At 40.8% G+C, this 25,692-nt stretch overlaps 1 protein-coding gene across 2 annotated transcripts in view; it reads right to left on the bottom strand.

Moving 5' to 3' along the window:
- Nucleotides 1-321: 321 nt before the first annotated feature.
- The window catches only part of shld2 (shieldin complex subunit 2), a 97,358-nt gene continuing 71,987 nt past the window's right edge, over nt 322-25,692 (bottom strand). For both annotated transcript variants that reach the window (XM_060854292.1, XM_060854293.1), the window contains exons 3-9: nt 20,178-20,285; nt 17,479-17,673; nt 15,784-15,918; nt 14,636-14,842; nt 10,439-10,673; nt 5,752-5,867; nt 322-1,306 (exon numbers count right to left, since the gene is read on the bottom strand). In XM_060854292.1, the coding sequence (XP_060710275.1) occupies nt 1,104-1,306; nt 5,752-5,867; nt 10,439-10,673; nt 14,636-14,842; nt 15,784-15,918; nt 17,479-17,673; nt 20,178-20,285 (1,199 nt within the window). In that variant the 3' untranslated portion in view covers nt 322-1,103. The remainder of the gene's footprint in view (nt 1,307-5,751; nt 5,868-10,438; nt 10,674-14,635; nt 14,843-15,783; nt 15,919-17,478; nt 17,674-20,177; nt 20,286-25,692) is intronic.

Raw genomic sequence — 25,692 nt, 5'->3', positions numbered from 1 at the left:
CCTGATGCATGAGCCATCAAGCGCCCCTGGAGAAGCACTGTGGGTTTGGAGCTGCCCTGCATGGTGACTGACATTTTTTTCTGCAAATGGCAGAGAAGGGGAAAATGTCATCTTGCTTTGTTAACAGGGAACTGAAGGTTTTGATGGACACAGTAACGCAGAGGAGGGCCATCATCCTCTGTCACAATGGCAATGGGAAGCGTAGAGGCACTGAGACAACTTCTCCTGATTGTTTTGGATTTTCAAATGCTGCATTTCCATTCAGAAGTCCAATCATAGGTTTCCTTAGCCACAATCCAATAATAAAAACCAACAGCAAAATCCTTTATATAAAATCTTTATCAAAGAATATATCCAGCTGTACAATCAAAAATGAACGATACACCTTTATGCATTCGCTTTGTGACAATTACAAGGTGCCCTTGCCTGCCATTGAGAGCTCTGAACATGATGACCCAGCTTCAGACTGCAACATCTTGGCACGGACAGAAAATTTTGGGCTGGCTGACAAAGCAATAATGTCAGGAGCGTGTCTGCTCTTACCATGAGAAAATGCAGCAAGTTAGCTGTCCACAGTGTCATCAGCACTCCCACATGGTGGCATCTCCGCAATTATAGAAATCTGGGAGAAACGAGATGCCCTTTTATGTTCTGAGATCTCAAGCATTAAGGGTAGATTCAGCGTCAAGCTTGGAACCTTTCTCAAACCCGTGGAGTTGTAGCATTTACTCTCTTTGTTATCAGGATCCACTTGCATGCACAATCTATAGGATGCAGAGGGTAAGCTGCCAATTCCAGAACCTGTGAGCTCCACAACCTATATGGAAAATTACAGAATATGCATGGAAAAACCATCACTTCCAAGTTTCCCTTCAAGTTACAAAGATCCCAATTTGCACTGTAGGAGTACCTTCATCTCGAATTGTAGAGTTTGAAGGCCACCAACACCTGTGCAAGAGAAACTATGGATGAGAAATAAATGCTGCCTTTGCCAATGATGTCCATGCCCTGAAAATGAAAAGTAATAAATAGCATTCCCCTATATCAACATCACCTGTTACATAGCAGCCCAACCACACCTGGGAGTCTTGGGATTGATAAATTCACCTTTCAGTTTCCAACAAGCTTAGAGGGTAATGGTCAGGGCAGAAATCCAACAAATAGAATTCCTGATTCATGGTGATGCTGTTTTCATCCAGATGAAACTGGCTTTGCAAAGTCAGTGTGTAACAGTCAGTAGGGTCTGCAAACAATGAACAGCACAAATCTGCTACCACCATCCCATATGTCACATTATCAGATGGACCTGCAACACACAAATACATCATTTTTGTGATTAATCTCAGAGTCATCTAGACACTGCTAATTTTTATATTGTTTTCTATTGTGGAACAGAACAAGAACTTAAATGCAGCAGCTCTGCTGACCTAACTCTGGAACAACAAATAATCTTACTTATAACATTACTGATGAATACTGCTCACATTTTATTTACTGAGTGAATGCAAATCCATGATGCCAAGCAACTGTCTCCTCGTTTGCTATGTTTAAAATGATTAGTCTGTTACTAAATCTGGAGAAGAGATGCATGTTCGTAAGAAGTTAATTATCCAGAGGTCTCAGTGATGGAGCTTGCTTATCCTGGCTTGACTTGAATCTGTTTAGGTTTTAGACCACTGGGTGATGGATCCAATTGAAGTCTTTGAACTTTAAAAATCGGATCGATGATATTAGAAAATTTAGAGTAATGAATTTTGTTTGAATTAGAATGTCACTGGACACTGTTGATTTCCTATTTCCAAGTAACACTGGTCTCAGACACAATTTCAGCTTTCAATTTTATATATGTGTTATCAATAATATTGCCTACTTCCAACACCACAACGTTAATAGAATCTGCTCTATTGCAGTTCATTTGTTGAGGAAACCCTCATTTAGATTTGATGAGATGAGACATTTCATGTTGGGCCCTACATTCCACTCTGCAAACTTAATGTCATTCAAAATTCTGCAGACTGTATGCTTACTCTCACAATACCCCTGTATTCAAATAGCTATGCTGGATCCCACTTGTACAACTCAAGATTTAAAATTCTTATCCTTTTCAAACCCCTCATGCTCTCCTCTATCCCTGTCTCTACAATCTCCTAGTCCCAAAACTCTCTGAGCTATCCACTTACAGATAAGATTTACTAGGATGTTGCCAGGAATGGAGGGTTTGAGTTATATACAAAGGCTGGATATGCTGGGAATTTTTTCACTGGAAAGTAGGATGTTGAGGGGTGGGGTTACAGAGGTTTATAAAATCATGAAAGGCAAAGAAAAAGTATTTTCCCCAGAGTGGGGGAGTTCAAAACTAGGGGGCATATTTTTATATGAGAGGCAACCTTTTCCACAAAACAAATGTTCCTGTATGGAACTGCCAGAGGAAGTGGTGGATGTAAGTTCAATTACCACGTTTAAAAGATATTTAGATAAGTACAGTACATGAATATGGCAAGTTTGGAGGGATATGGGCCAAACGCAGGCAAATGTGACTAGTTTAGTTTGGGAATATGGTTGGCGTAGATGAGTTGGACTAAAGGGTCTGTTTCAATCCTGTATGACTCTATGACTGCTAATTCTTAAGCATCCCCAATTTTAATCATCCCAGTGTTAATGGCCTCGTCTTCAGTTGTCTGGACCTCAAGTTCTACAATTCTCTCTCAAAAACTCTCTGCTTCAGTTTCCTCATTTAAGCACCTAGAACACTACCCCAAGGAACTCCTGCAGAGATGTCCTGGAGCTGAGATGACTAACCTCCACAATCATAGCCATTGGCCTGTGCACCTTGTATGATTCCAACCAGTGGGGAGTTCGCCCCTTGATTCCCATTGATTCCAGTTTCGCTAGGGCTCTTTGATGCCACAATCAGTCAAACGTGGCACTGTCAAGGGCTGTCACTGTCACCTCATCTTTGGAATTAGCTCTTTTGTTTATATTTGAGCCAAGGCTGTAATGACGTCAGGAGTTGAGTGACCCGAACTGTCTAAACAGTGATGGAGCAGGTTTTTGCTGAGCAGGTGCTCCTTGACAGTACTGTTGATGACACCTTCCATCATTTAACTGATATGTTTTTTTGTGTACAAAGATACCTGGGCAATTTTCTATGTTCTCAAGTGGATACCAGTGTTGTAACTGTACTGGAACAGTTTGGCTAGGGGAGCGGCAAGTTCTAGAGCACAAGTCTTCAGTATTATTGCCAGAATATTGTAAGGGCCCATAGTCTTTGCAGTATCCAGTGCCTCCAATTGTGGAGTGAAGTGAATTGGCTGAAGACTGGCATCCATATGGCTGGGGACCAGTGGAAGAGGCCAACATGGGTCATCCAGTTAGCACTTCTAACTGAAGACTGCCGTGAATGCTTCAGCCTTACCCGTTGCACCGATGTGCTAAGCTCTTCCATCATTGAGGTTGAGCCTCCTCCTCCAGGGAGTTGATAAAATTGTTCTCTACCATTCATGACTGAATGTGGCAAGATTGCTGGCCTGTTGGTTTTGGGATTGCTTAGCTCTGTCTATTACTTTTTGCTTATGCTGTTTGGCACAGAAGTAGTCCTATATAATAGTTTCACCAGGTTGACATCTTACTTTCATGTATGCCTGGTGCTGCTCCTGGTATGCACTCCTGAACTCTCCATTGAACCAGGGTTAATCCCTGGCTTGATTTAGTGGTTGAGTGGGGAATATGCTGGGACATGAGGTTGCAGATTATATTAAATTGGAGCACAATTTTGGATGCTCAGACTTGAATTGCTAGATCTATTTGAAGTCTTTCCCATTTAGCACGGTGAAGTGCCACACAACAGGCTGGAGGGTATTCCCAATGTGAAAATGGGACTTTGTTATTGGTTGCTTTCTCTTTAAGCAGGAATTCCAAACCAGGTAGGCCAGGTAAAACTGTGAACAGGAACACTTTATTTTTAGATTCTTACATCTTCACAGCAGGGTCTAGACTGAGGTCCCAGCTCACTTGAGAGTCTCTTAAAGGGGCATCACCCCAACTACATACATAAGTCTCTACAAGGACTGTGTGTTGGTCACTCTAACTAATGCTATCATGGACAGATGCAGATTGATAAGGATTAGATCAAGTATGTTTTCCCTCTTGTTGGCTCCCTCACTGTCTGCTGCAAACCCATTCTAGCACTATGTCTGTGAGAACCTGAGTCAGATCAGTAGTGCTGCTGTCGAACCACATTTGATCATGGACATTGGAATCCCCCACCCAGAGTACATTTTGCATCCGTGCTTCCCTCAAGTGTTGTTTAACAGGGAGGAGTATTGTTTCATAAGCCAAGGGAGGTTGGTAACATGGAATCAGCAGGAGGTTTCCTTGCGCAGGTTTAACCTGAAGGCATGAGACTCCATGAGGTCCAGAGTCAATGTTGAGGACTCCCACAGGACAATTCTCTCCCGGTTACATACCACTGATGATGGTGTATGGGACATTGTCTGCAAGCTATGATTCCATGAGTTTGAATATGTCAAGCTATTACAAGACAGCGCTCCCAATTCTGGCACTAGCCCCAGACATTAGTAAGGACTTTGCAGGGTGGTCAGGGTTGTTTCTGCCATTGTCTTTTCCAGTGGCTGCTTCGATGCCAGGTTATCTATCCGGTTTCACCTCTTTGTAGGAGACTTTGTTATGATTGGTACAACTGAGCTGCTTTCTAGGCCATTTCAGAGGGTAGTTGAGAGTCAACCACATTGTCTGGATTCACACGTAGACCACACTGGGTGACAATGGCAGACTTCCTTTTCTGAAGTGCACTGGAGAGCCTGATAGGTTTTTCTGACAATCGACAGTAGTTTCATGGGCATTAATAGATTCTTAACTCCAAATTTTTTTTTATTGAATTCAAATTCCGCCATCTGTTGTGGCATTATTCCAACTTGGGTCCCAGAACATACTCATTGAGATGCACAGTATGGAAACAGACCCTTCCATACTCATCCATGCCGACCAGATATTCTAACCTAATGTAGTCCCACCAGCCAACACCCGGCCCATATCCCTCTAAACCCTTCTGATTCATATACTATTCCGGATGCTTTTTAAATGTTGTATTTGTACCAGCCTCCACCAGCCCTCTAGTTCTGGACTACCCCACCCCAGGGAAAAGATCTTGTCTATTTACCCTATCCATGCCCCTCATGATTTTATAAACCTCTATAAGGCCACCCCTCAGCCTCCAACCCTCCAGAGAAAACAGCCCCAGGCTATTACAGCTCAAACACTCCAACCCTGTAAATCTTTTCTGAACCCTTTCAAATTTCACAACATCCTTCCTATAGGAGGGAGACCAAAATTGCACACCATATTCCAAAACATGACCTCTCTGGCTTAATTGTCAAGCAATAATAATACTGATCCGTCACTTCTCCTTAAACCTATCATGGTTCCCTGCTAAGTAATGTCTCAATTTTAAAATTCGCTATCTTTTTCCTGCCAGGTTCCTTCATAGCTTCACTTCTCCCTAACTGTCCAACATATGCTAGCTATTCAACATTCCTAGACATCTGACCCTGTCCAATTCTGGCCTCTTGAATATTTATGATTTTAAATGCTTCTGATTGGGCATGCCTTCAGCTACCAAGGTTTTAAGGTCACAAATTCCCTCCTGAAATAAAACTGTCTATCTTCTTCACTTCCCTCCTACTATCTGACCATCCTTATAATACACTTTACCTAAGATACAAGTTGGGTTACCTATGGGTTTGCTCAGCGAAGCAGGAGGAATATTGAGAAATATCTTTTCCATGAGTTTGGATGAGATAAGAACATCAATCTGGGAATCTTGGTCTGTTAGTACAAGGACTGTGGGCCTGGAAGAACATAAAGAAAACATCATGTCAAGTTGACAGTTCAAGCAATCTCATACATTCCTTCTTACTGACTGGCAATGTGCATGGATTTTCTGATATCTCTTCTGGCTAAGTGCACTGTACTGATGGTTATGAATTTGTGGTTTTACAAGATGACTGTGTATCTTTAACTGGAGGGAAAGTAGTGTAATGAAGAGGCATGCTATGTGTTTTGCCCGACAGGATGATTATACGGTTTTGTTGGCACTGGAATTGGGTACCCAGGTCAATGCTACCAAAATACATATATTAGATTTTAATATCTGAAAACAAAAGCAGAAGCACTTTCTTTGCACAGAGATACAGAGAGAAACAGAGAGAAAGAGAATAACAGGTGATGAAATCTGTTTTAGAGATGTTGCACAGAGGTACAGAGAGAAAGGAAACAGCCCCAGGCCCAAGCCCTGCCGGGTATTCACCATTTCTCCCAGACCTCCCCCTCAATCAGGATGAATGATCAGTCCTCAGTAAAGGTCTCACCTTCATCCCACTACATGCCCGGGTCAACAAATTCTGCACATGTTGCAACATTCAACTTTTCTCCTGCTGTTTCTGTCTCCGTGGTTACTTTTTCAATCACAACTCTCCCCCACCCTCTGAAGACCCTTTTGCCCACCTCCAACATACTCCATCTCTCCATCTTTTTGGACACCCTATGCTGGCACTTACCCTCCCTTGACCCCTATATCTCCAACTGCCGTTATGACATTGGCCGCCTCAACTTGTCTACCCCTCTCACCCACTCCAATCTCTGACTCTCACAACATGCAGCCCTCCACTCTCCTCACTCCAACCTCAACCTCACCATCAATCCACAGACAAGACAAAGGGGGGGGGGCACAGTGGTAGTATGGTGCACTGACCTCACTGAAGCCAGCTGCCAACTCAATGACACTTCCTTCTACCACCCCGTCAGCTATGACACCACCTCTCATCATCAAACCATCATCTCCCAAACCTCAGGCAATCTCCTATCCACAGCCTCCAACCTCATAGTTTCACAAACCTGCACCGCCTGATTCTACCTCTTACCCAAAATCCACAAATCTGACTGCCCCGGTTGACCTGCTCTTGCCCCACTGAACTCATCTTCTCATATTTCAACTCCATCCTGTCCCCTTGATCCAGGAACTCTCCATTTATGTCCAGAACATCACCCATGCCCTCCTCCTCCTCCATGACTTTTGCTGGAAAAGCACAACAGGTCAGGTAGCATCCAAGAAGCAGGAAAATTGACATTTCGGGCAGGAGCCCTTCATACATACACACGAGGCTACTGGTCATTTACAGACATTAATGAGGATAATCTTTCTGAAGATCATATTCTTATTGCCTTGTGAGTAAAGATTAGTTGATATTACTTTTTGCTTGAATATCTTAAAATCGAAATCTTCTTGTGTGATTCCTTTAAATCAGTCATTGGGAATTCATTCTTTTTTTGAAAGTTATCACCCTACTGGATCGTAACAAAACAGGGCCTCTTGAGGATGTGAATCAAGAGGCTGGGAATGACTACAGTGGAATATGCCAAAGTTTCAGTGGTCTAGATTCCCAAACAGTTCCTTCAGACTAGCAGGCAGGCTTTCACTCGGCATCCTGGTCAGCAATCGTAAATCAATCTGGCCATGCCTAGAGTATTGCAACCTGTGGCATTATAAATGCCCATCTCCTCAAATACCACTGATCTATTGAAGGACAGTGGATGTTTTGGTTCTCATAAGGCCCTGTAGAATTCTGATGTAATTGGCTGGATTTCCAGAAAATTCACCACAAATTTGCTGGATTTATGGCAGGACAATTTCAAAAGACTCAGTTTTGGTCCAGTTATCTCACCACATCTGCAAACAGCAATTTTAAACAGAACGATGAAATATGAAGAACTTTGGTTGACATGTTAAATAGAACTACAAAAAAATTACAATAAATACGCAGGCCATTTAGCCTCAGAGATCTTTGCCAGTGTTTATGCAAGTCCACACAAGACTCCTGCATGAGATGTTTTTCTTCAAATATTTATCTTGCTTTTCAGACTCTCTCTCTTATTCATCCTGCTCTACACAGTAGGAAATTTCACATTCCCACAACTGTAATGAAACGAGTGCTCTGCTAAACAAGCCTAAGTGCTCTGATTACCATATTGTATCAAAAGCGTAAATATTTATTCAGTCTTCGAAATGTTTCTTGTTTCTCTTTTTTGTATTATATTCAGAATAAAAGAAATGTCCACAAGGCCTCTATAGTTAATTCAAAAGAAACTCATTTATGGAAGCAAGCTTATAGTAAATGACAAAACTGGTAACAACTGAGCTTCTATGCAGAATGAAGCTAAAACCCCTTCAACCCTTTAGTGTAGCTTTGGCAATGATCCGGAGGTGCCAGTGTTGAACTGGCGTGGACAAAGTCAGAAGTCACATGACACCAGGTTATAGTCCAACAGGTTTATTTTAAATCAAAAGCTTTCAGAGCGCTGCTCCGTCATCAGGTGAACTGTGCCTTCACTTGACAAATGAACAATGCTCTGAAAGCTTGTGATTTCAAATAAACCTGTTGGACTATAACCTGGTGTCTTGTGACTTCTGACTTTGTAGCTTTGGCACTACAGATTCAATAGATCTTTAGTGCTGTCTGATTCTATGAATCCTAAATACAACATTCACACAAACGGCAAGATGATTCAGCTCTGCTGAAATGATATAGGTTTTATGAAAAATGAAAAGGAAAAACATGGTGGACCAAGAGTCCACTCTTAAAAGAATGGGAACATTTCTCACAGAACATCCATTTCTTGTCAATGGCATTGGAAAGCTTATAGCAGAAGAACTGATGAGATTTTCAAGTCAGATTTGAGTCCACATAAAAGTCAGTTAGAAATCCTCTTTGACTATATCAGATTCCTTAACACTGCAAAACCACTAACCTCAATTCCCATAGGTAATTTTCAGAACAAAAGCCTCCCATAAACCAGTTTGCCTAGCAAAATAACCACCTCTTATCTCTGTTAAAAGCTTCCTTACCTTCTCTCTATAATGTCAGCTAATGTTTCGTAAACTGTCAGTAAACTGTAACACACTACGCTTTTTTAGAATACTTCAAGAAATCCCAGAAATTGTCCGATTTCTTACAGATTTCTTCATGTTGGTATTTTTAAGGGCTACCTATTCCCAATACTGAGGAAATAAATCCCTCCTGGGTGTATTACTAGTTTATCCTCATGGTCTCTAGCTTTAGATTGCCTAATACATATTATTCACAATTATCTGTACTGCTTAGCAAAGTTAGGTCACTCGGAATAGAGGGAGAAATAGCTGTATGGATACAGAACGGGCTTGTAGGTGGGAGACAGGGGGTAGTGGAAGGTTGCTTTTCAGACTGGAGATCTGTGAGCAGTGGTATACCACAAGGATCAGTGCTGGGTCCACTGCTTTTTATAATTTTACAAATGATTTGGAAACATAGGAGATATGGTTAGTAAATTTGCAGATGACAACAAAATTGGAGGTGTAGTGGACCTCAGAGTACAACGGGATCTTGAACAGATGGACCATTGGGCTGAGGAGTGGCAGATGGAGTTTAATTTAGATAATTGTGAGGTGCTGCATTTTGGAAAGGCAAATCAGAGCAGGACTTATACACTTAATAGTAAGGTCCTGGGGAGTGTTGCTGAACAAAGGGACCTTGGAGTGCAGGTTTATAGTTTCTTCAAAGTAGAGTTGCAGGTAGATAGCATAGTGAAGAAGGCATTTGGTATACTTGCCTTTATTAGTCAGAGCATTGATTATAGGAGTTGGCAGGTCATGTTGTGGCTGTACAGGAAATTGGTTTGGCCACTTTTGGAATACTGTGTGCAATTCTGTTCTCCCTGCTAAAGGAAAAATGTTGTGAAACATGAAAGGATTCAGAAAAGATTTAAAATGTTGTGAAACTTGAAAGGATTCAGAAAAGGATGTTGCCAGGGTTGGAGTATTTGAGCTACAGGGAAAGGCTGAATAGGCTGGGGCTATTTTCCCGGACCGTCGGAGGCTGAGGGATGGTCTTATAGAGGTCTTATAGATGGTCTGTAAAATCATGTAGGACACAGATAGGGTAAATAGATAACGTCTTTTCCCTGGGATGGGGGAGTCCAAAACTAGAGGGCATAGGTTTAGGGTGAGAAGGGAAAGACTTTAAAAGGATTGAAGGGGCAACCTTTTCACACATGGAATGAACTACCATAGGAGATAGTGGAGGCTGGTACAATTACAACTTTTAAAAAGCATCTGGATGGGTATATGAATAGGAAGTGTTTAGAGGGATATGGATCAAATGCTGGCAAATGGGACTGGATTTATTTAAGATATCTGGTCGGCATGGACAAGTTGGACCAAACGGTCTGTTTCCATGCTGAATATCTCTATGACTCTATGCTTCTTCTTATAAGTTTTGAACTTATTGCATCATCAATGTAGTGACTTGCAACACACTATCTTTTACCATGGGTACTATGTCCTCATGTGATGGGAACCTTTGGAATGAACTTTTGTCAGAATTCTTACCTGTAAAAGATTTGCACAGTGCTCTTTGGTAGGCATGGAATGCACTGCTGGTAGATACCATTTTCATCAACTCCCAATTCAGAGCCACAGCTTCCACAGCCGGAGTATGTAAGATGGATCAGTGAGCCAAAGGCTGACTCCACTGGAGTAAAGGCGTCAATTTTGAACAAGGGGATATGGGTGGAATGGATATGCCACTGCATTGCTGCTATGTGGGTCTTTAATTGAACAGTTCCTGTAAAGAGAGAAATAGTGAAGTTAACTAGCTTGGAATCCTAATCAATCACTAGGAAAATGTTGGAATCGATAATTAAAAAATACTTAACAACATAATTAGAAAAGTATAGCATGGTTAGAACAAATCAATGTGGTTTTACAAAAGGGAAATCCTGTTTGATAAGTCCTTCCTATCAGAAGAATATTGTGAAACTTGAAAGGGTTGAGAAAAGATTTACAAGGATGTTGCCAGGGTTGGAGGATTTGAGCTATAGGGAGAGGTTGAATAGGCTATGGCTGTTTTCCCTGGATCGTCGGAGGTTGAAGGGTGACCTTATAGAGGTTTACAAAATCAGGAGGGGCATGGATAGGATAAATAGACAAAGTCTTTTCCCTGGGGTGAGAGAGTCCAGAACTAGAGGGCATAGGTTTAGGGTGAGAGGGGAAAGATATAAAAGAGACCTAAGGGGCAACTTTTTCACGCAGAAGGTGGTACGTATATGGAATGAGCTGCCAGAAGAAGTGGCGGAGGCTGGTACAATTGCAACATTAAAAATACATCTGGATGGGTATATGAACAGAAAGGGTTTGGAGGGAATATGGGCCAAGTGTTGGCAGGTGGGACTAGATTGGGTTGGGTTATCTGGTCAGCATGGACAGGTTGGACTGTTTCTGTGCTGTACATCTCTATGACTCTAGTAGGGGAGATAAAGGAGAACCAGTTATTGTAATATGCAAGGATTTTCAAAATCATTCAGTTGGGTACCATACAAAAGATTGATATTGAAAGGTTCCTGGATTGGGGAGTGATAAGATCATCATGGAGACAGAATTAATTCCAAGATAGGAAACAAAAAGTAAGGAAAATGGGGAATTTTCATGTGATTTGTGTAATTTTAGAAAGATCAATGCTAGGTCTCAACTAGTTACAAACCAAATTTATGACTGGAGAGTAATTCTTGTTAACTGTACGAATCTAGGTGGAAATACAAGCTGCAAAGAGGCCACAAAGAAATTGCAAAAGGATAGACAGGTTAAACAAATGAGCAATAAAGTCCATTTGTTGATGGAGCATAATGTGAGAAGGGCCACTTTAGCCATATGAATAAAAAAAATCAATAACTTTTTATAAAGTGTACAACTTGTGTGTGTTAATTGTCAGAGAAACTTTGATGTTATCACTGTAGAAACACAAAGCGTTAACATACAGGTACAGCAAAGAATTGGGAAAGCAAATGGAATGTTGGCCTCTACTACAAAGGGTATGATGCACAAGATGAAAGAAATCTGCAACAATTGTTAGGGGCTTTTTTGAGATTACATCTGGAATATCGATAGCAGTTTAGGTATTTGTATTTCAGGAAGGATATATTTGCAGTAGAACCAATACAACAAAGGTTTATTAGATTAGTCTCTGGAAAGAATGGGTTGTCCTGTGCTAAGGAGTTGAGTAAATTGGGTCTATATTTTCTGGTATTCTGAAGAATGAGTGGTAATCTTACTCGAATATTCCAAATTATGATGGCAGTTGACAGAGTAGATACTAAGATATTGTTTCCTCTAGAATCTAGAATAAGGGAGCACTGTCTCAGGATAAGGGGAAAATAATTTGGAATAGAGATAAGACATTTTTTCATGTAAATGTTTGTGAATATTTGGAATATTCTATATCACTGATAATATTACAAAATGTGTCAAAATTACATATGAACATACAAGCTAGTAGCAGACCATTTGGAACCTTGAACCTGCACGACCATAAAATAAGATCATGACTGATCTATTTGTGTTCTGAATTCCACATTTCTATCAGCTTCCAATAACTTTTAAGACTCTTGCCTCACAAAAATTTCTCTACCTCAGTCTTAAAAATATTGAATGATCCAGCCTCCACGCTCTCCTGAGGTACAGTTCCAAAGCGAGAAAAAAAATTCACCTCTGTTCTAAAAGGATGACCACTCAATCAACCTATCTATATCCATTTGGAACCATCTTATCTCTTCTTCACAACATGCCTTGTATCTAGTTTAGTATCATCTGAAAATTTACCTACCACGTCTTTGCTCTCTCCAACCAAATCCAGAAACTGAACTGGACTAACCAAGTAAATACAGTGGCTACAATAAGCACATCAGAGGCTGGGAATACTTCAGCAAATAACTCATCACCTGACTCCCCAAAGCCTATCTACCATCTACCAATCACAGGTCAGGAGTGTGATAGGATATTTCCTAATTGTCTGGATGTGTGCAACTACCAACAACAATGATACTTCTTCTTGTGTGTGAGTGTAGGCTTGGGGACGCTGTTTTAAAGTTAGAATTTGCCTTTTAAGGACAAAAATGAGGAAAAACCTTTCTCTCAAAAATTAAGCAATTTGGAATTCCATTTCAGAAGGTGGTAGATGTGGGGGGGTCATTTAGAAATCTTAAGGCAAGTTTTGTTGTGCAATGGAATCAAAAGGTTGTCAGGAGTGAAATTTAACACAAGAGCAGATCAACCATGACCTTACTGAGTGGAAGAGCAGGCTGAATGGCAACTCCTGTTCCTAATTCATCCATTCAAGGAAGATGGAAAAAAAAACTGACAAAGTGAGGGCATCAGATTCATGTTATGAACACATGCAGCCAGTATGAAGCCAAGGAGCATTTAGCCGAACTCTCTGCTTCCTGTCAATAAGCCAATCCAGTATCCGGAGTACCATATCGCATGCAGATCACGAACTCTTATCTTGTACCGTAACTTTCCACGTAGCGGCTTTTAGAATTCCAAATGTGCGATATCTACTGTCTCCTCTTTAGCCAGCCAGCTTATTGTATTCTCAGAGGACCTCAATAAATTTGTCAAACATGGTTTCCTTTTCACGAAACCATGCTGACTCTGCCTGATTGTATTATGATTTCCTAAGTGTCATACTAACTATTTACTTAATAATGGATGCTAACATTTCCCCTATTACAATGTTAGGCTAATTTGTCTATAGAGTTCTGCTTACCATCAACTTTTTCTTCTTAATTTGTTCATGGGATGGGGGCATTGCTGACTGGGTGAGCATTTACTGCCCATTCTCAATTGCCCTGGAACTGAGTGGCTTGCTTGGCCATTTCAGAGGGTGGCTAGAAGTCAACTTACATTTCAGTGGGTCTGGAGTCATATGCATACCAAACATGGTAAGGATTGCATATTCCCTTTCCTTAAGGACATTAGTAAACCATATGGGTATTTACAACAATCAAAATAGTTAAATGGTCAACATTAGGAAGGATATTATTAAATAGGAGGGGGTTCTGAAAAGATTTACCAAGATGTTGCTGGGACTGGAGGCTTGGAGTTATGAGCAGAGGCTGGATAGGCTGGAACCTTTTTTTACTGGGGCGTTAGAAGTTTAGGGGTGACCTTAGAGAGTTTTATAAAATCATGAGGGACATATATCAGGTGAATAGCAAATGTTTGCTGCCTAGGAAGAAAGAATTCAAAACTGGGGGAACATTCTTTTAAGGTGAGAGGACAGAGATTTAAAAAGGACCTGAGGGGCAATATTTTCACACAGAAGGTGGTACATGAATAGGAAAGGTTTCGAGGTATATGGGTGAAATGCAGGCAAGTGGACTAGTTTAGTTTGGGGAAACTTGGTCAGCATGGACGAGTTGGACTGCCAGGTCCATTTCTGTGTTGTATGGCTACTAGACTAGCTCTTAATACCAGACATTCACTTTGGGACATTGTGGTATTGTCAAAGGTGCTACAGAAATTCAATTTTCTTTTCTCAGAAACCCAGGATAAGGATTGAGAAGTTTTACTGTTATGCACTTACACACAAAAATGAGCTATGTTAGATAAGATGCATGAAACAAGGTAAGGAGAAAAAAATTGGAGTGATAATTCTCATATTAAAATGTCTAACCTCACTCTTAACTAAAACTTGTCATTCAGTGACCCTTGATTATGATGCTGTCGCCCATTAAATGGCTATGTACACACCTGAATACCTGGTATGTAGCAGAGTGGAAAGATCCATTACTTTAACAGATACTGCGTCACTGGATTGGTACTTGTTCCTGAATGCAATGGCTCTTTCATCATCATCAAACAGGCACTCGCAGGATGACCAAGGTGTGGAGTGCAGTTCTAGGTCTCCAGTGATAGAATTTTGAAAGACAAGCAGATCTCGGAAGTCCCAAACATGACCTAAAATACCAGGAGATGCAACAATAATAGGTCATAGATATTAACAATAAATACAATGGTAAATTTTTGCAAGATTTGTGAAGGTTGAGGTTTAGAGTAGGTTTGCTTGCTGAGCTGTATGTTTGATATCCAGATGTTTCATTACTTGGCTAGGTAACATCATCAGTGGCGACATCATGAGGAGGTTGCCACTGATGATGTTACCTAGCCAGGCAATGAAATGTCTGGATATCAAACCTACAGCTCAGCGAGCAAACCTACACCTTAAACAATGGTAAATAGAAGCAGAGCTATCAGATTAATTGGTTACAGACAGTAGAAATGTAGCATTGTCCAACCAGAACTGGAAATCACAGGGGCAATGTCCAGTTTTCATTGAATTAACTGATCTGTGTCAGGGTTAGTTAGTGCAGCTTATTGATTGCAAAACTCAGCCATGAATACTGCTGCTGGTCAAATGCCATTGGTTTCTGCAGTCACACTTTATGAGGACAAGATTCAGCAAGTCTCCACATTCACCACTCGCCTCTTAGTTAAATGGTCTGATAACTCTCAGTATCTTGATTTAGCAAACAAGAAACAGCAGCTTCAGAATTATTGGAAGAAAACTGGGATAGAAAAATAGGCTCCCTACTATTCAATGATCATTACACAACAATCCTTATTAACTATTCATCACTCCTTACCTAAACAGTGCATTTACAGATCTATCCTTAATCACACCTAAGAAAGCCTTAATCAATTTCCCTCTGTCACTCCAAACATATACACTCCACCAATTTTCTTAAACACAGTCTATCATTTTTCTTCAGTCACTCCTTACACACACTTTAAATCATTTAAACTTGGTAATTTCTTGCACACTATCCATCTAAATCTTCCATACATGTCCATCATAATTCCTTTGCCATTCCCTAATTTAGATGCTGTGCTTTTCTTACCCAATTTCTTTTGAATCCGAGAGTGCCAGGCAATCTTACTTCCCCAAAGTGTCAAGGTGCTTGGGTGACCTTTGACTTGCTCCACACTCAGCACTATCTTCTGTTGTTTCTTTCCACGGTATGTGTAGGTGCTCTCTGTATGTAAGGTAATGTTACATTATACAGTGCACCACTAGCTGCAGTAACGCGCAACTACTTTATTGATCAGAAACACCAAATAATGGAAGTGTTTGAATCTGTTTGTTAATGACCAGTGTTCAGATATCAAATGATATTGAACTTTATTTTGAGCTGGTCCTCACCCAACAAAAACATGCAATTTGTGTCTGGGTCACTGGGTAGCATTCAGACATGGTAACTCTGGATGATTCAGATTACTTGCATGTCCCTTAACTTTCCTGGCACCAGCTCTCCATGAGCTTTCCACACTCTGATCTTTTATTCTTTTATGTAAATTACATAATACCTAACACTGAAAACTATACAAGGCTTAACTTAAAATGTCGCTAATGTAAGGAAGCCTTGCTTGAGTAGAATAAGCATCAGAATAAATTTTGAACTGTTGAATTAAAATGTTTGTCATCAAAAATTTTTCTGAGAACTAGTGGGAATACCAGTCTTTTACCTCCAGGTCAAAGTTCAAACTTGAAGGAAAAACACTTATGTTTTTGTAGTGCTTTTTGCGACCACAACTGTTTTACAGCCAATGAACTACTTTAGACGTGTAATCACAGTTGTATTGGAGGGAACCAAAACTGCAACCCACTAGCAGCAAAATGACAATGACCAGGCAGTCTGTTTTAATGATCATAGAATCATAAAATGATGTTGATTAAGAGAAAACTATAGAATCAGGGAATAGTCTCTCGTGCATTTCTTATTCCCTTAAACTATTCCATTAGAAACAATGACTTTAGCCTGTTGGAATTCTGTTAAATCTCTGCAAATCTCTTGTTTTTTTTCTTTAAGTCATTCCTTAATGTCCATATCTTTGGCTAACTGCTTGACCACTTAAGTGTTATATTTTCTCCAAAACACTCTTGTGCAGCTTCTCAGGAAAATACATGAAGTAAAACAGCTATACAAATGCAAATTGTCATTCTTTACCAGTGTTCTATTCTCCAGCAGATGGTCTTCGCCATGATAAGCATTTTAAAAAAACCTTTGCTCTGAATATCACATGATTGCCAACCATTGATAGGGTAGGCATATCATGGAACAACCGGCCTTTCATTTGGTAAAGAAATCAACAACAATAATTTGTCTTTATTTTATACTTTTAATGTCGCAAAATGTTCCAAGTAACTCAGCAGTGACATGTTAAAAAAATCTTGACAGCAAGGCACATAAAGAGGTATTAGATTATCAAAACCTTGGACAGAGGTCTAATGTCCAAAAGGTTGGACAAATCAGCAACGACTGATTTCCAGTCTATGCTGAATTTGCTGCCACTCAGATGAGAATTAGCTTGAGAAGGATGAAATACCAGAATTTGCGCTCCTTAGTGTTGTTTGGAGAAGACAATTGTATAATCCTATCCTATCCTAGCCAAACTACCTAGTGTTCATAATTACTTTAAGTTAGATTCTAGGGTAGGAGGCAGAAGTGCCTGTGGATTGTGGACTTGTTGATCATTCAGAAGAGAAAGGAAACTAACACCAGGAAAAGAAGTGGGAAAAATCAGAGGGCACAGACCTGACATCACAGTAATGAGGACAACTTTGAGTCGCGCGTGTACTACCATGCCTGGTTGCAGTTCATTAATGTTCACATATTGCATGGACTCTAGGCGCTGAGAGTTTGTGGGCTCCACAATCAAAAGATAGGAGTGCTGAGCTGAAATGTATGCTATTAGCTCCTTCAATATCATTGTGTTCACAGTCTGGGACCCTTAAAAATAAAACATTAGGAAAAGTTAGCTCACAGATAAATATCCAATAGACAAAATTAACGTGATAAAGTTTCACAATTAAACTGACACCAATCTTGAACTATTGGTATTAGAATTGATGGGAGACATTTTGATCATATTAAAAGGATTAGGGCTTAAAAGAAAGTGACAGAACACAGAACATTACAGCACAGTACAGGCCCTTCAGCCCTTGATGTTGCGCAAACCTGTGGAACCAATCTGAAGCCTGTCTATCCTATATTTTTATCCATATGTTTATCCAATGCCCTTAAAGTTGGCGAGTCTATGGCTGTTGCAGTAGAAGAGGGCTGCTGTTCAACATTATAAGCCCAATTTTCCTTACAGACATTGGGAGCTTTCAAACAACTTCTCGATTGTGTAACTCAATCCAGTGCTTGTAATTTGGATATCACTCAACCTAATGCCTACAACAGCAAAATATAAGGATAACTTGAACAAATTCTAATTTGACTCAGAAACTCAATAAACAATTACATCTGTGCACCTGAATACTAACTATAATTCTGAGATTTCCTGAACCCAAGTCACAACAGCCAGAAAGTTGCTGAAAACCCACCTTCAATACCTGGACGCATCCTAAGTTTCTGTCTCAATATCCAGGAGTGCTCTAAACCTCAGTATTAACATCCAGATAGGTAATGAACCCCAGTCTCAACACCCAGTTTTATCCTCCACCCCAGTCTTAATACCAAGATGTGTTCTAAACTCTAATCTTGACACCTGGACTCTCTCTGATTTCCAATCTCAACATCTGGTCTTATTGTAACCTCAGTGTCAACGTTCAAACTCACCCTGAATCTTAACTTGGCTAGCAGCTTGTACTACTTACCCTGACTTCTAGCTCTGAATAACAATCATATTTATTGATCCTTAATTTTCACCTTTTCTTACCCTTGCCAATACATTACCCGTAAGAAGGATTAATCCACCAGAAATTCAACAGAGTAAATCAAAAGTTATTGGATTGACATCCAGGTTATGGGTAAAACTGTAAGGTTCCACTATTAATATTAGATTACACAAGAAATAGAAACGGGGTAGACCATAAGCTTTTCTACCTCACTCCACTATTAGTATGATAACAGGTGACCTTTGGACTTCAACTCCACTGTACCACCTGTTACTTAAAATCTTTGATCTCCTGTGAGATGGAAACACAGTCTTTAATGGTAGACTTTTTCAAGACATATTATAACAGCCTGAGTCACACTGACAATTAAACAGACTCTGGGAGACTTCATCAAACGTGGTGCAATTGCCCTTTCTATTTAGGCTGCACTGCTGCTGTTGCAACTGCAGGGTGCACAGCCAACACCCACATAGTCACATTGCGTGTGATGTAATTGCCAGGGGTGCTATAGCAAGGTGCCTGCAATAGGAGTAATAAAATGACTGTTCTTTTCAAATATTTTAAACGAATTCAAATCCTGGCATTGCAATTTGCTTACTGCCCCATTTCTAACATGTGATGCCCATGTTCCCAATCCTCCACTCACTACTGCCCTGCAGTTCATGGTTAAGCAGTGAGAGAGTGAGGCGGTACAGAGACTCAGTGAGGGATGGGAGTGGGTCAATCAGGGACTTAGGTGAGGTTGCAGAGAGGTACTGAACGGACAATTGAGACATTGAGTGAAGTGGTGAGTGGGGGAATGAAGCTGTGAGTGGGGAAGTCAAATACAGTGGGAAGGAGAGCAGGAAGCTGAGGATGCTGAGTGAAGCAGGAGAGTGGAGGATTGAATGGGTAAGCAGGGAGCTGAAGATGCTGAGTGAAGGGGAGTAGACAAGTGACTGGGTGAGCACAGAGCTGAAGATTCTGTGTGAAGGAGAGCAGAATAGTCAATGGGCAAGCGTAGAGTGAAGGATGCTGAGTGAAGGAGAAGAATGAATGGGCAAGCAGAGAGCTGAGGATGCTGAGTGAAGTGGCAGAGTGTCAATGAGCAGAACTTCAAATGGATTGAGAGTAGTGAGGTTTCCTTGGTTGTCAATGGCACCAAGCATCCAAATAAACTGGCTTCCAGTTCCAGGTAACTATCAATGGTGCTAACTGTGCCAACATCCTTCACCAGTGTGGTGGCAGAAGATACTCTGGGTTCAGATGGCAATTATAAGTCATTCAAGCTTTTCTACCTCAGTATCATGGTCTTTGGAAACAAATGCTGCAGTTTTTTGGTAACATACTGCACATTCTACTGCATTTGTCAACCCTGAAGTACAGGTAGTTCTTCTACAATGCAATGGTGGCGTTCTTGTGCAACCCAGCATTGTAGAAAAATCACGCTTCAGAAACAGCGCTTGAAGTGTTGGCCCTGTAAGCACATTACAGTCAACACATGTTTTAAAAGTTTGCGCTTTAGAAACAGTGTCCCCAATTCATCAATCAGGTTACAGCGAATTTGCGTTATATCAGAAACACTGCTATTAATATCCCTTTTTTTCTCATTACTAAGAACACATCACTTACATTGAGCTATTTGAATCTGTAAGCAAGGTCCCATCTTGATCATTTTGCTCCTTGGGGTGGACTGCAACAACTCCTCTCCCTGCCATTGGTCGCAATGTACAACAACATCTGAATGGGCAGAAACACAAATAAATCACTAATCAGAACAAAGGAACCTTGAGTCCACCTTACTTTCCAGAATATTCGAGGGATTGATATTTAGCAGAACATTTTAAACTTAATATTTTAATGGTTCAACAGTTGTCTCCAGTAAAAATGAGATGCTGTTCTACCTTTTTTTAAAATTTGTAGATATGCAGACAACTGGAAGAAATCACTGGGTTCAGCAGAGTTGAGATGATTTTGCTGGTGCGCTTTTATATTAATTGTATTGCATACGTGCTCATGCATTAGTACAATATATTGGACCTCGGTGCTATTTGTTTATTTTTCTCAATCTCCTCTTCCAACACATATTGGTCTGTAACAACTGAAGAAGAGTTGTACTGGACTTGAAACATTAGCTCTATTTCATTCCACTGATGCTGGCAGGCTTGCTGAGTTCTTCCACATTCTCTGTCTTCGTTTCAGATTTCCAACATATTTTGTATATATTGTTCTGTATCTTCAGTGCTAAATTAGAAACCATTAAATTTATTCCTCAAAAGTCCAAGGTGATTTGTGTAAATTATTATTTTCAGAAGAGATGGTTTAGGGAATAAAATTCATATTCTAATTTCTAACACAAATTACCTCCATTTCACAACCTGGCCCAGCGGGTAGCATTTTAGTCCCAAGTAAAGACGTTGTAGTTTTTGACTTGAGCATGGAATATAAGTTTGCACTTCATACAACCTTGACCTGGGCTATTGGAGTTGAATCTTTTTGTGGTGTAACTGTGCTACTCAAAAAAGGTTAAATTCTCAAAAATTCTTTCATTATGGTTTTTGTGAGTCAGTAATCGAGAAATTCTCAATTAGCAATGGAAACAATTTCCTAATTTATTGTAGATAATCTAAATCAACTAACTCAGAATAAATTTTAGCTGTTCTCATTAGCCAATAGATCCAGAGAAATTGGCATTGGTCTGAAAGCATCATGAACATGGTCAAGGCCCTGTACTCCTCTCAGCCAAAGCTCATACAGGACTTCAAACTCTGAGAAATGTTGAATCAAGATAAGACCAAACAATGTTCTGAATTTAAAATTTGCATCCTTATTATCAAATGCATCCCTACTTCAGTAGCTCATCCAGTTGTAATATCCTTCAAAGTCTCTGCATTCCTTCAATTTGGATATCTTAATGTACCCATTTTCTTTTACCTTTGTATTCAGCTATTTAGACCCTAAACTCCAGGGTGGTATAAAAGATTTATAAATTAATTAGTAGTCACCCCAGCTCCTGCTCGTGTTAATTAAACTTTGCCTGGTACGTAACAGAGTTCTATATTACACTGAAATAGGAGCTGAAAGTTTTAATAATATTGTCATACACTTAGACTCATTATGCCTTGTCTGTTGAGAAAAGTGTTTGTACTACTACCAAACATGTACAATACATTGACCTTACTAACAGATGGTAATAGACCTGACTCCACAGCTAGAAAACTGTATCACGGCCTCTTTGAAGAAACGTCATAAATCAGGGTAAATTAACAAGACAGATCACCCAAAAATGAAACTGGATGGATCCAACTCACCCCGCTTCTATGGACTACCTAAAGTACACAAACCAGAGGCCCCCCTCAAACCCATAGTCACATCACCTGGAACACTGACATATAGGCTAACTAAGGAATTCCACTGAAAACTGAAATAGAAGAAGACTAGTAGAAGACTCATGCCACTCCATTCACTCCACCCAAGAATTCCTGAATAACATCCAAGACACCAAAATAGAAGAGGACAAAATAATGGTCTCCTTTGAGGTAACAGCCCTATTCACATCAATTAACATCAGCCTGACAAAGGAACACTGGCCACACTAGTAGAGGAAGCAAGTACACAAACACCAGACAGCACCAACTTTATCAGCAACGACAACATCCTCAAACTAGTAGACGTATGCCTCACCATCCAATTCACCTTCAATGACAAGACCTACAAACAAATCAACGGAACACCTATGGGATCACCAATATCAGGTTTCTTAGCAGAAGCAGTAATGCAGAGACTTGAACAAACAGCCCTTCCCACAATTCACCCAAACTTTGAGTCCGCTACGTGGATGACACCTTCGTCATCACAAAACAGAACAAATTAGAGAAAACCTACAACGTCATCAACAATACCCTCACCAGCATAAAATTCACAAAAGAGAAGGAGAATAACAATAGACTCCCTTTTCTAGATGTCACAGTGGAACAATGGAGAACTTCAGACCAGCGTCTACAGGAAAGCAACACACACAGACCAAAAACTTAACTACAGAAGCAATCATCCCAACACCCACAAATGGAGCTGCATCAGGACATTATTTAAATGGGTCACAACACACTGCAGCACCCAGGAACTACGAGCAGCAGAAGAAAAATACCTATGCAGCATATTCAAGAAGAACGAGTACCCAATAAACACAGTTTGCTGATTCCTAAACAACAAACCCAAACAAGCAGACACAACGCGCCCAGAAACTCTAGCCAAATTACCATACATCTCTGAAATGACTGCCAGTTTACTCAGACCCCCTGGCATCATGGTTGCCCACAAACCTACCAACACACTTAAACAGCGGCTGACGAACGTGAAGGACCCTTTACAAACAACCAAATTTTACAAAATACCATGCAAGGACTGCAACAAACACTACATTGGACAAACTGGCAAAAAATAGCTACCAGGATACATGAACACCAACTAGCCATCAAAAGACATGACTCACTATCACTAATATCCTTACATACAGACAAAGAAGAACACCACTTCGACTTGGATAACACATCCATCCTAGGACATAAACAGAGACTCGCACGGGAATTCCTAGAGGCCTAGCATTCAAACCGGAACACCATCAATAAACATCAATTTGTGCCCCATTTACCAACCTCTGAGACTCACTGAAGATGTTACTTAGCATGGTGACGAAATGTCTGAAAATAAATCTTCCAGCTTAGCGAGCAAATTTACAACCAGAACTTTTACAGTTAATGGTAGGGCCCTGGGTAGTGCCATTGAACGGAAAGATCTAGGGATTTAGGTACATAGTTCCTTGAAAGTGGTGTCACAGGGTGGTGAAGATGGTATTTGACAAACTTGCCTTCATCAGTCAGAGCACTGAGTACATGTACATGTCATGGTACCGCTGTACAGGATACTGTATGACCACATTTAGGGTACTGCATACAGGCCTGGTCAATTTGTTTTGAGAATGACGTTATTAGATGGGACAGAGTGCAAAAGAGATTTACAATGATGTTACCGAAACTGGAGGGTTTGAATTATAATGAGGTGCTGGATAGATTGCAACATTTTTTTCCTGGAGCACAGGAGGCTAAGGGCTGACCTTATAGAGGTTGATAAAGTCACGAGGGGTATAGATAAGGTGACTAGCCAAGGTCTTTTCCCCAGGGTAGCTGAGTCCAAAACTAGAGTGTGTAGGTATTAGGTGAGAGGAAAAAGATTTAAAAGCGACCTGAGAGGCTACTTTTTCATGCAGAGGGTGGTGTGTATATGGCCAGAGGAAGTTAAAAATCGCCTCATCTTCCGCCTGGGAACCCTCCAACCACAAGGTATGAATTCAGATTTCTCCAGCTTCCTCATTTCCCCTCCCCCCACCTTGTCTCAGTCGGTTCCCTCAACTCAGCACCGCCCTCCTAACCTGCAATCCTCTTCCTGACCTCTCCGCCCCCACCCCACTCCGGCCTATCACCCTCACCTTGACCTCCTTCCACCTATCCCACCTCCATCGCCCCTCCCCCTAGTCCCTCCTCCCTACCTTTTATCTCAGCCTGCTTGGCTCTCTCTCTCTTATTCCTGATGAAGGGCTTATGCTCGAAACGTCGAATTCTCTATTCCTGAGATGCTGCCTAACCTGCTGTGCTTTGACCAGCAACACATTTGCAGAAGTTAAAAATCATCCACCAGGTTATAGTCCAACAGGTTTAGTTGGAAGCACTAGCTTTTGAAGCGCCTTGAAAGCCTGTACTTCCAAATAAATCTGTTGGACTATAACCTGGTGTTGTGTGAATTTTAATTTTGTCCATGCCAGTCCAACACGGACAAATCATGGCCAGAGAAAGTGGTAGAGATGAGCACAATCAGAAGACATTTGAGCAGGCATGTGGACAAGAAGAGTTTAGAGGGAAATGGCCCAAATGCAAGCAAATGGGACTAGTTCAGTTTCGGAAACCTGTTCAGCATGGATAAGTTTGACTGAAGAGTCTGTTTCCATGTTGTATGACTCCAAGACTCTAATACAGGGCCTTTGTTGGAATTTTATTGAGGCCTGAACCGGTATGCAATGTTGGTGCCAGTTTATCCAATACGCAGTCTGGTTAGCACCATCGAAATATTCTCGAGCATCTAGTAAAGGTAAGGCTTTGGTGGGTTTACTTTGCGGGCAATGGTGGTCAAGATGCTTATTTTTCGTTCTTGCTCTTTTCAGCAGAATGAGGGGAAATCAAATTGAGATATTCAAGATGGTATAAGGTATGGACAAAATAGACATGGAGTGGATGCTTCCTCTTGTGAGGCATCCTAGGACAAGAGGTCCTAGTGTTGGGATAAGGGGTAGCAAATTTAAAACAGAGTTTAGGAGAAACTACCTCTCCCAAGGAGGTGTGAATCTGTGGAATTCGCTACCCCAAGGTGTGGTGGATGCTGGGACAGTGAGTAAATTTAAGAAAGAGTAAGACAGATTTTTATTTGGTAATGGGTTGAAGGGTTATGGGGAGAAGGCAGGAAAATGAGGGTGAGGAGTATATCAGGCATAATGAATAGCGGAGCCGACTCAATTGGCTGAATGGCCTAATTCTGCTCCTATATCTTTTAAGCATTGGGTTGATCTCTTGTGCAGTTATCCCTATCTGCAAAGATTTCTGATCTATTGAAATTTATTATGCACTGTTCTGATTGATTTGCTCGTTACTTGTCATATTCCTTGGTTTGGACTTTCTGTTGCTGTGTTTAATATTTCCCTCTCTGCAGTTTGATACCTAAGTGGGCCTTCAAGTCTGTCACTCACTGCTTCCTGGCACCACTAAACTTCTTCCTGGTGGTTCCCCCATTTCTGGGTTTGGATAACCGGGCAGGCCTCATCCTTCATCCACAGCATTGTGGTATCTCTACTCTTCAGGCACTCCTTGGTGCTTACCTCTCATTCTGTGGGTCTTGTCACGGTTTTACACTACATAGTAAAATGAGTCATACACTGACATATTTTATTAAACATAACATGTACAAGGGAAATAAAGACAGAACACCTTCTGAAATCTAGGAGATTGTGAAGACTGCAGATGCTGAAGAAGTCAGAGTCAATTAAGTGTAGTGCTAGAGAAAGCACAGCAGGTCAGGAAGCATCTGAGGAGTAAGAGAGTTG

This window comes from Hemiscyllium ocellatum, chromosome 43 (genome assembly GCF_020745735.1).
Source record: "Hemiscyllium ocellatum isolate sHemOce1 chromosome 43, sHemOce1.pat.X.cur, whole genome shotgun sequence".
Classification (NCBI taxonomy): Eukaryota; Metazoa; Chordata; class Chondrichthyes; order Orectolobiformes; family Hemiscylliidae; genus Hemiscyllium; species Hemiscyllium ocellatum.
Note: the sequence above shows the minus strand (reverse complement) of the source record. Positions and strands in the feature narration are given on the sequence as shown.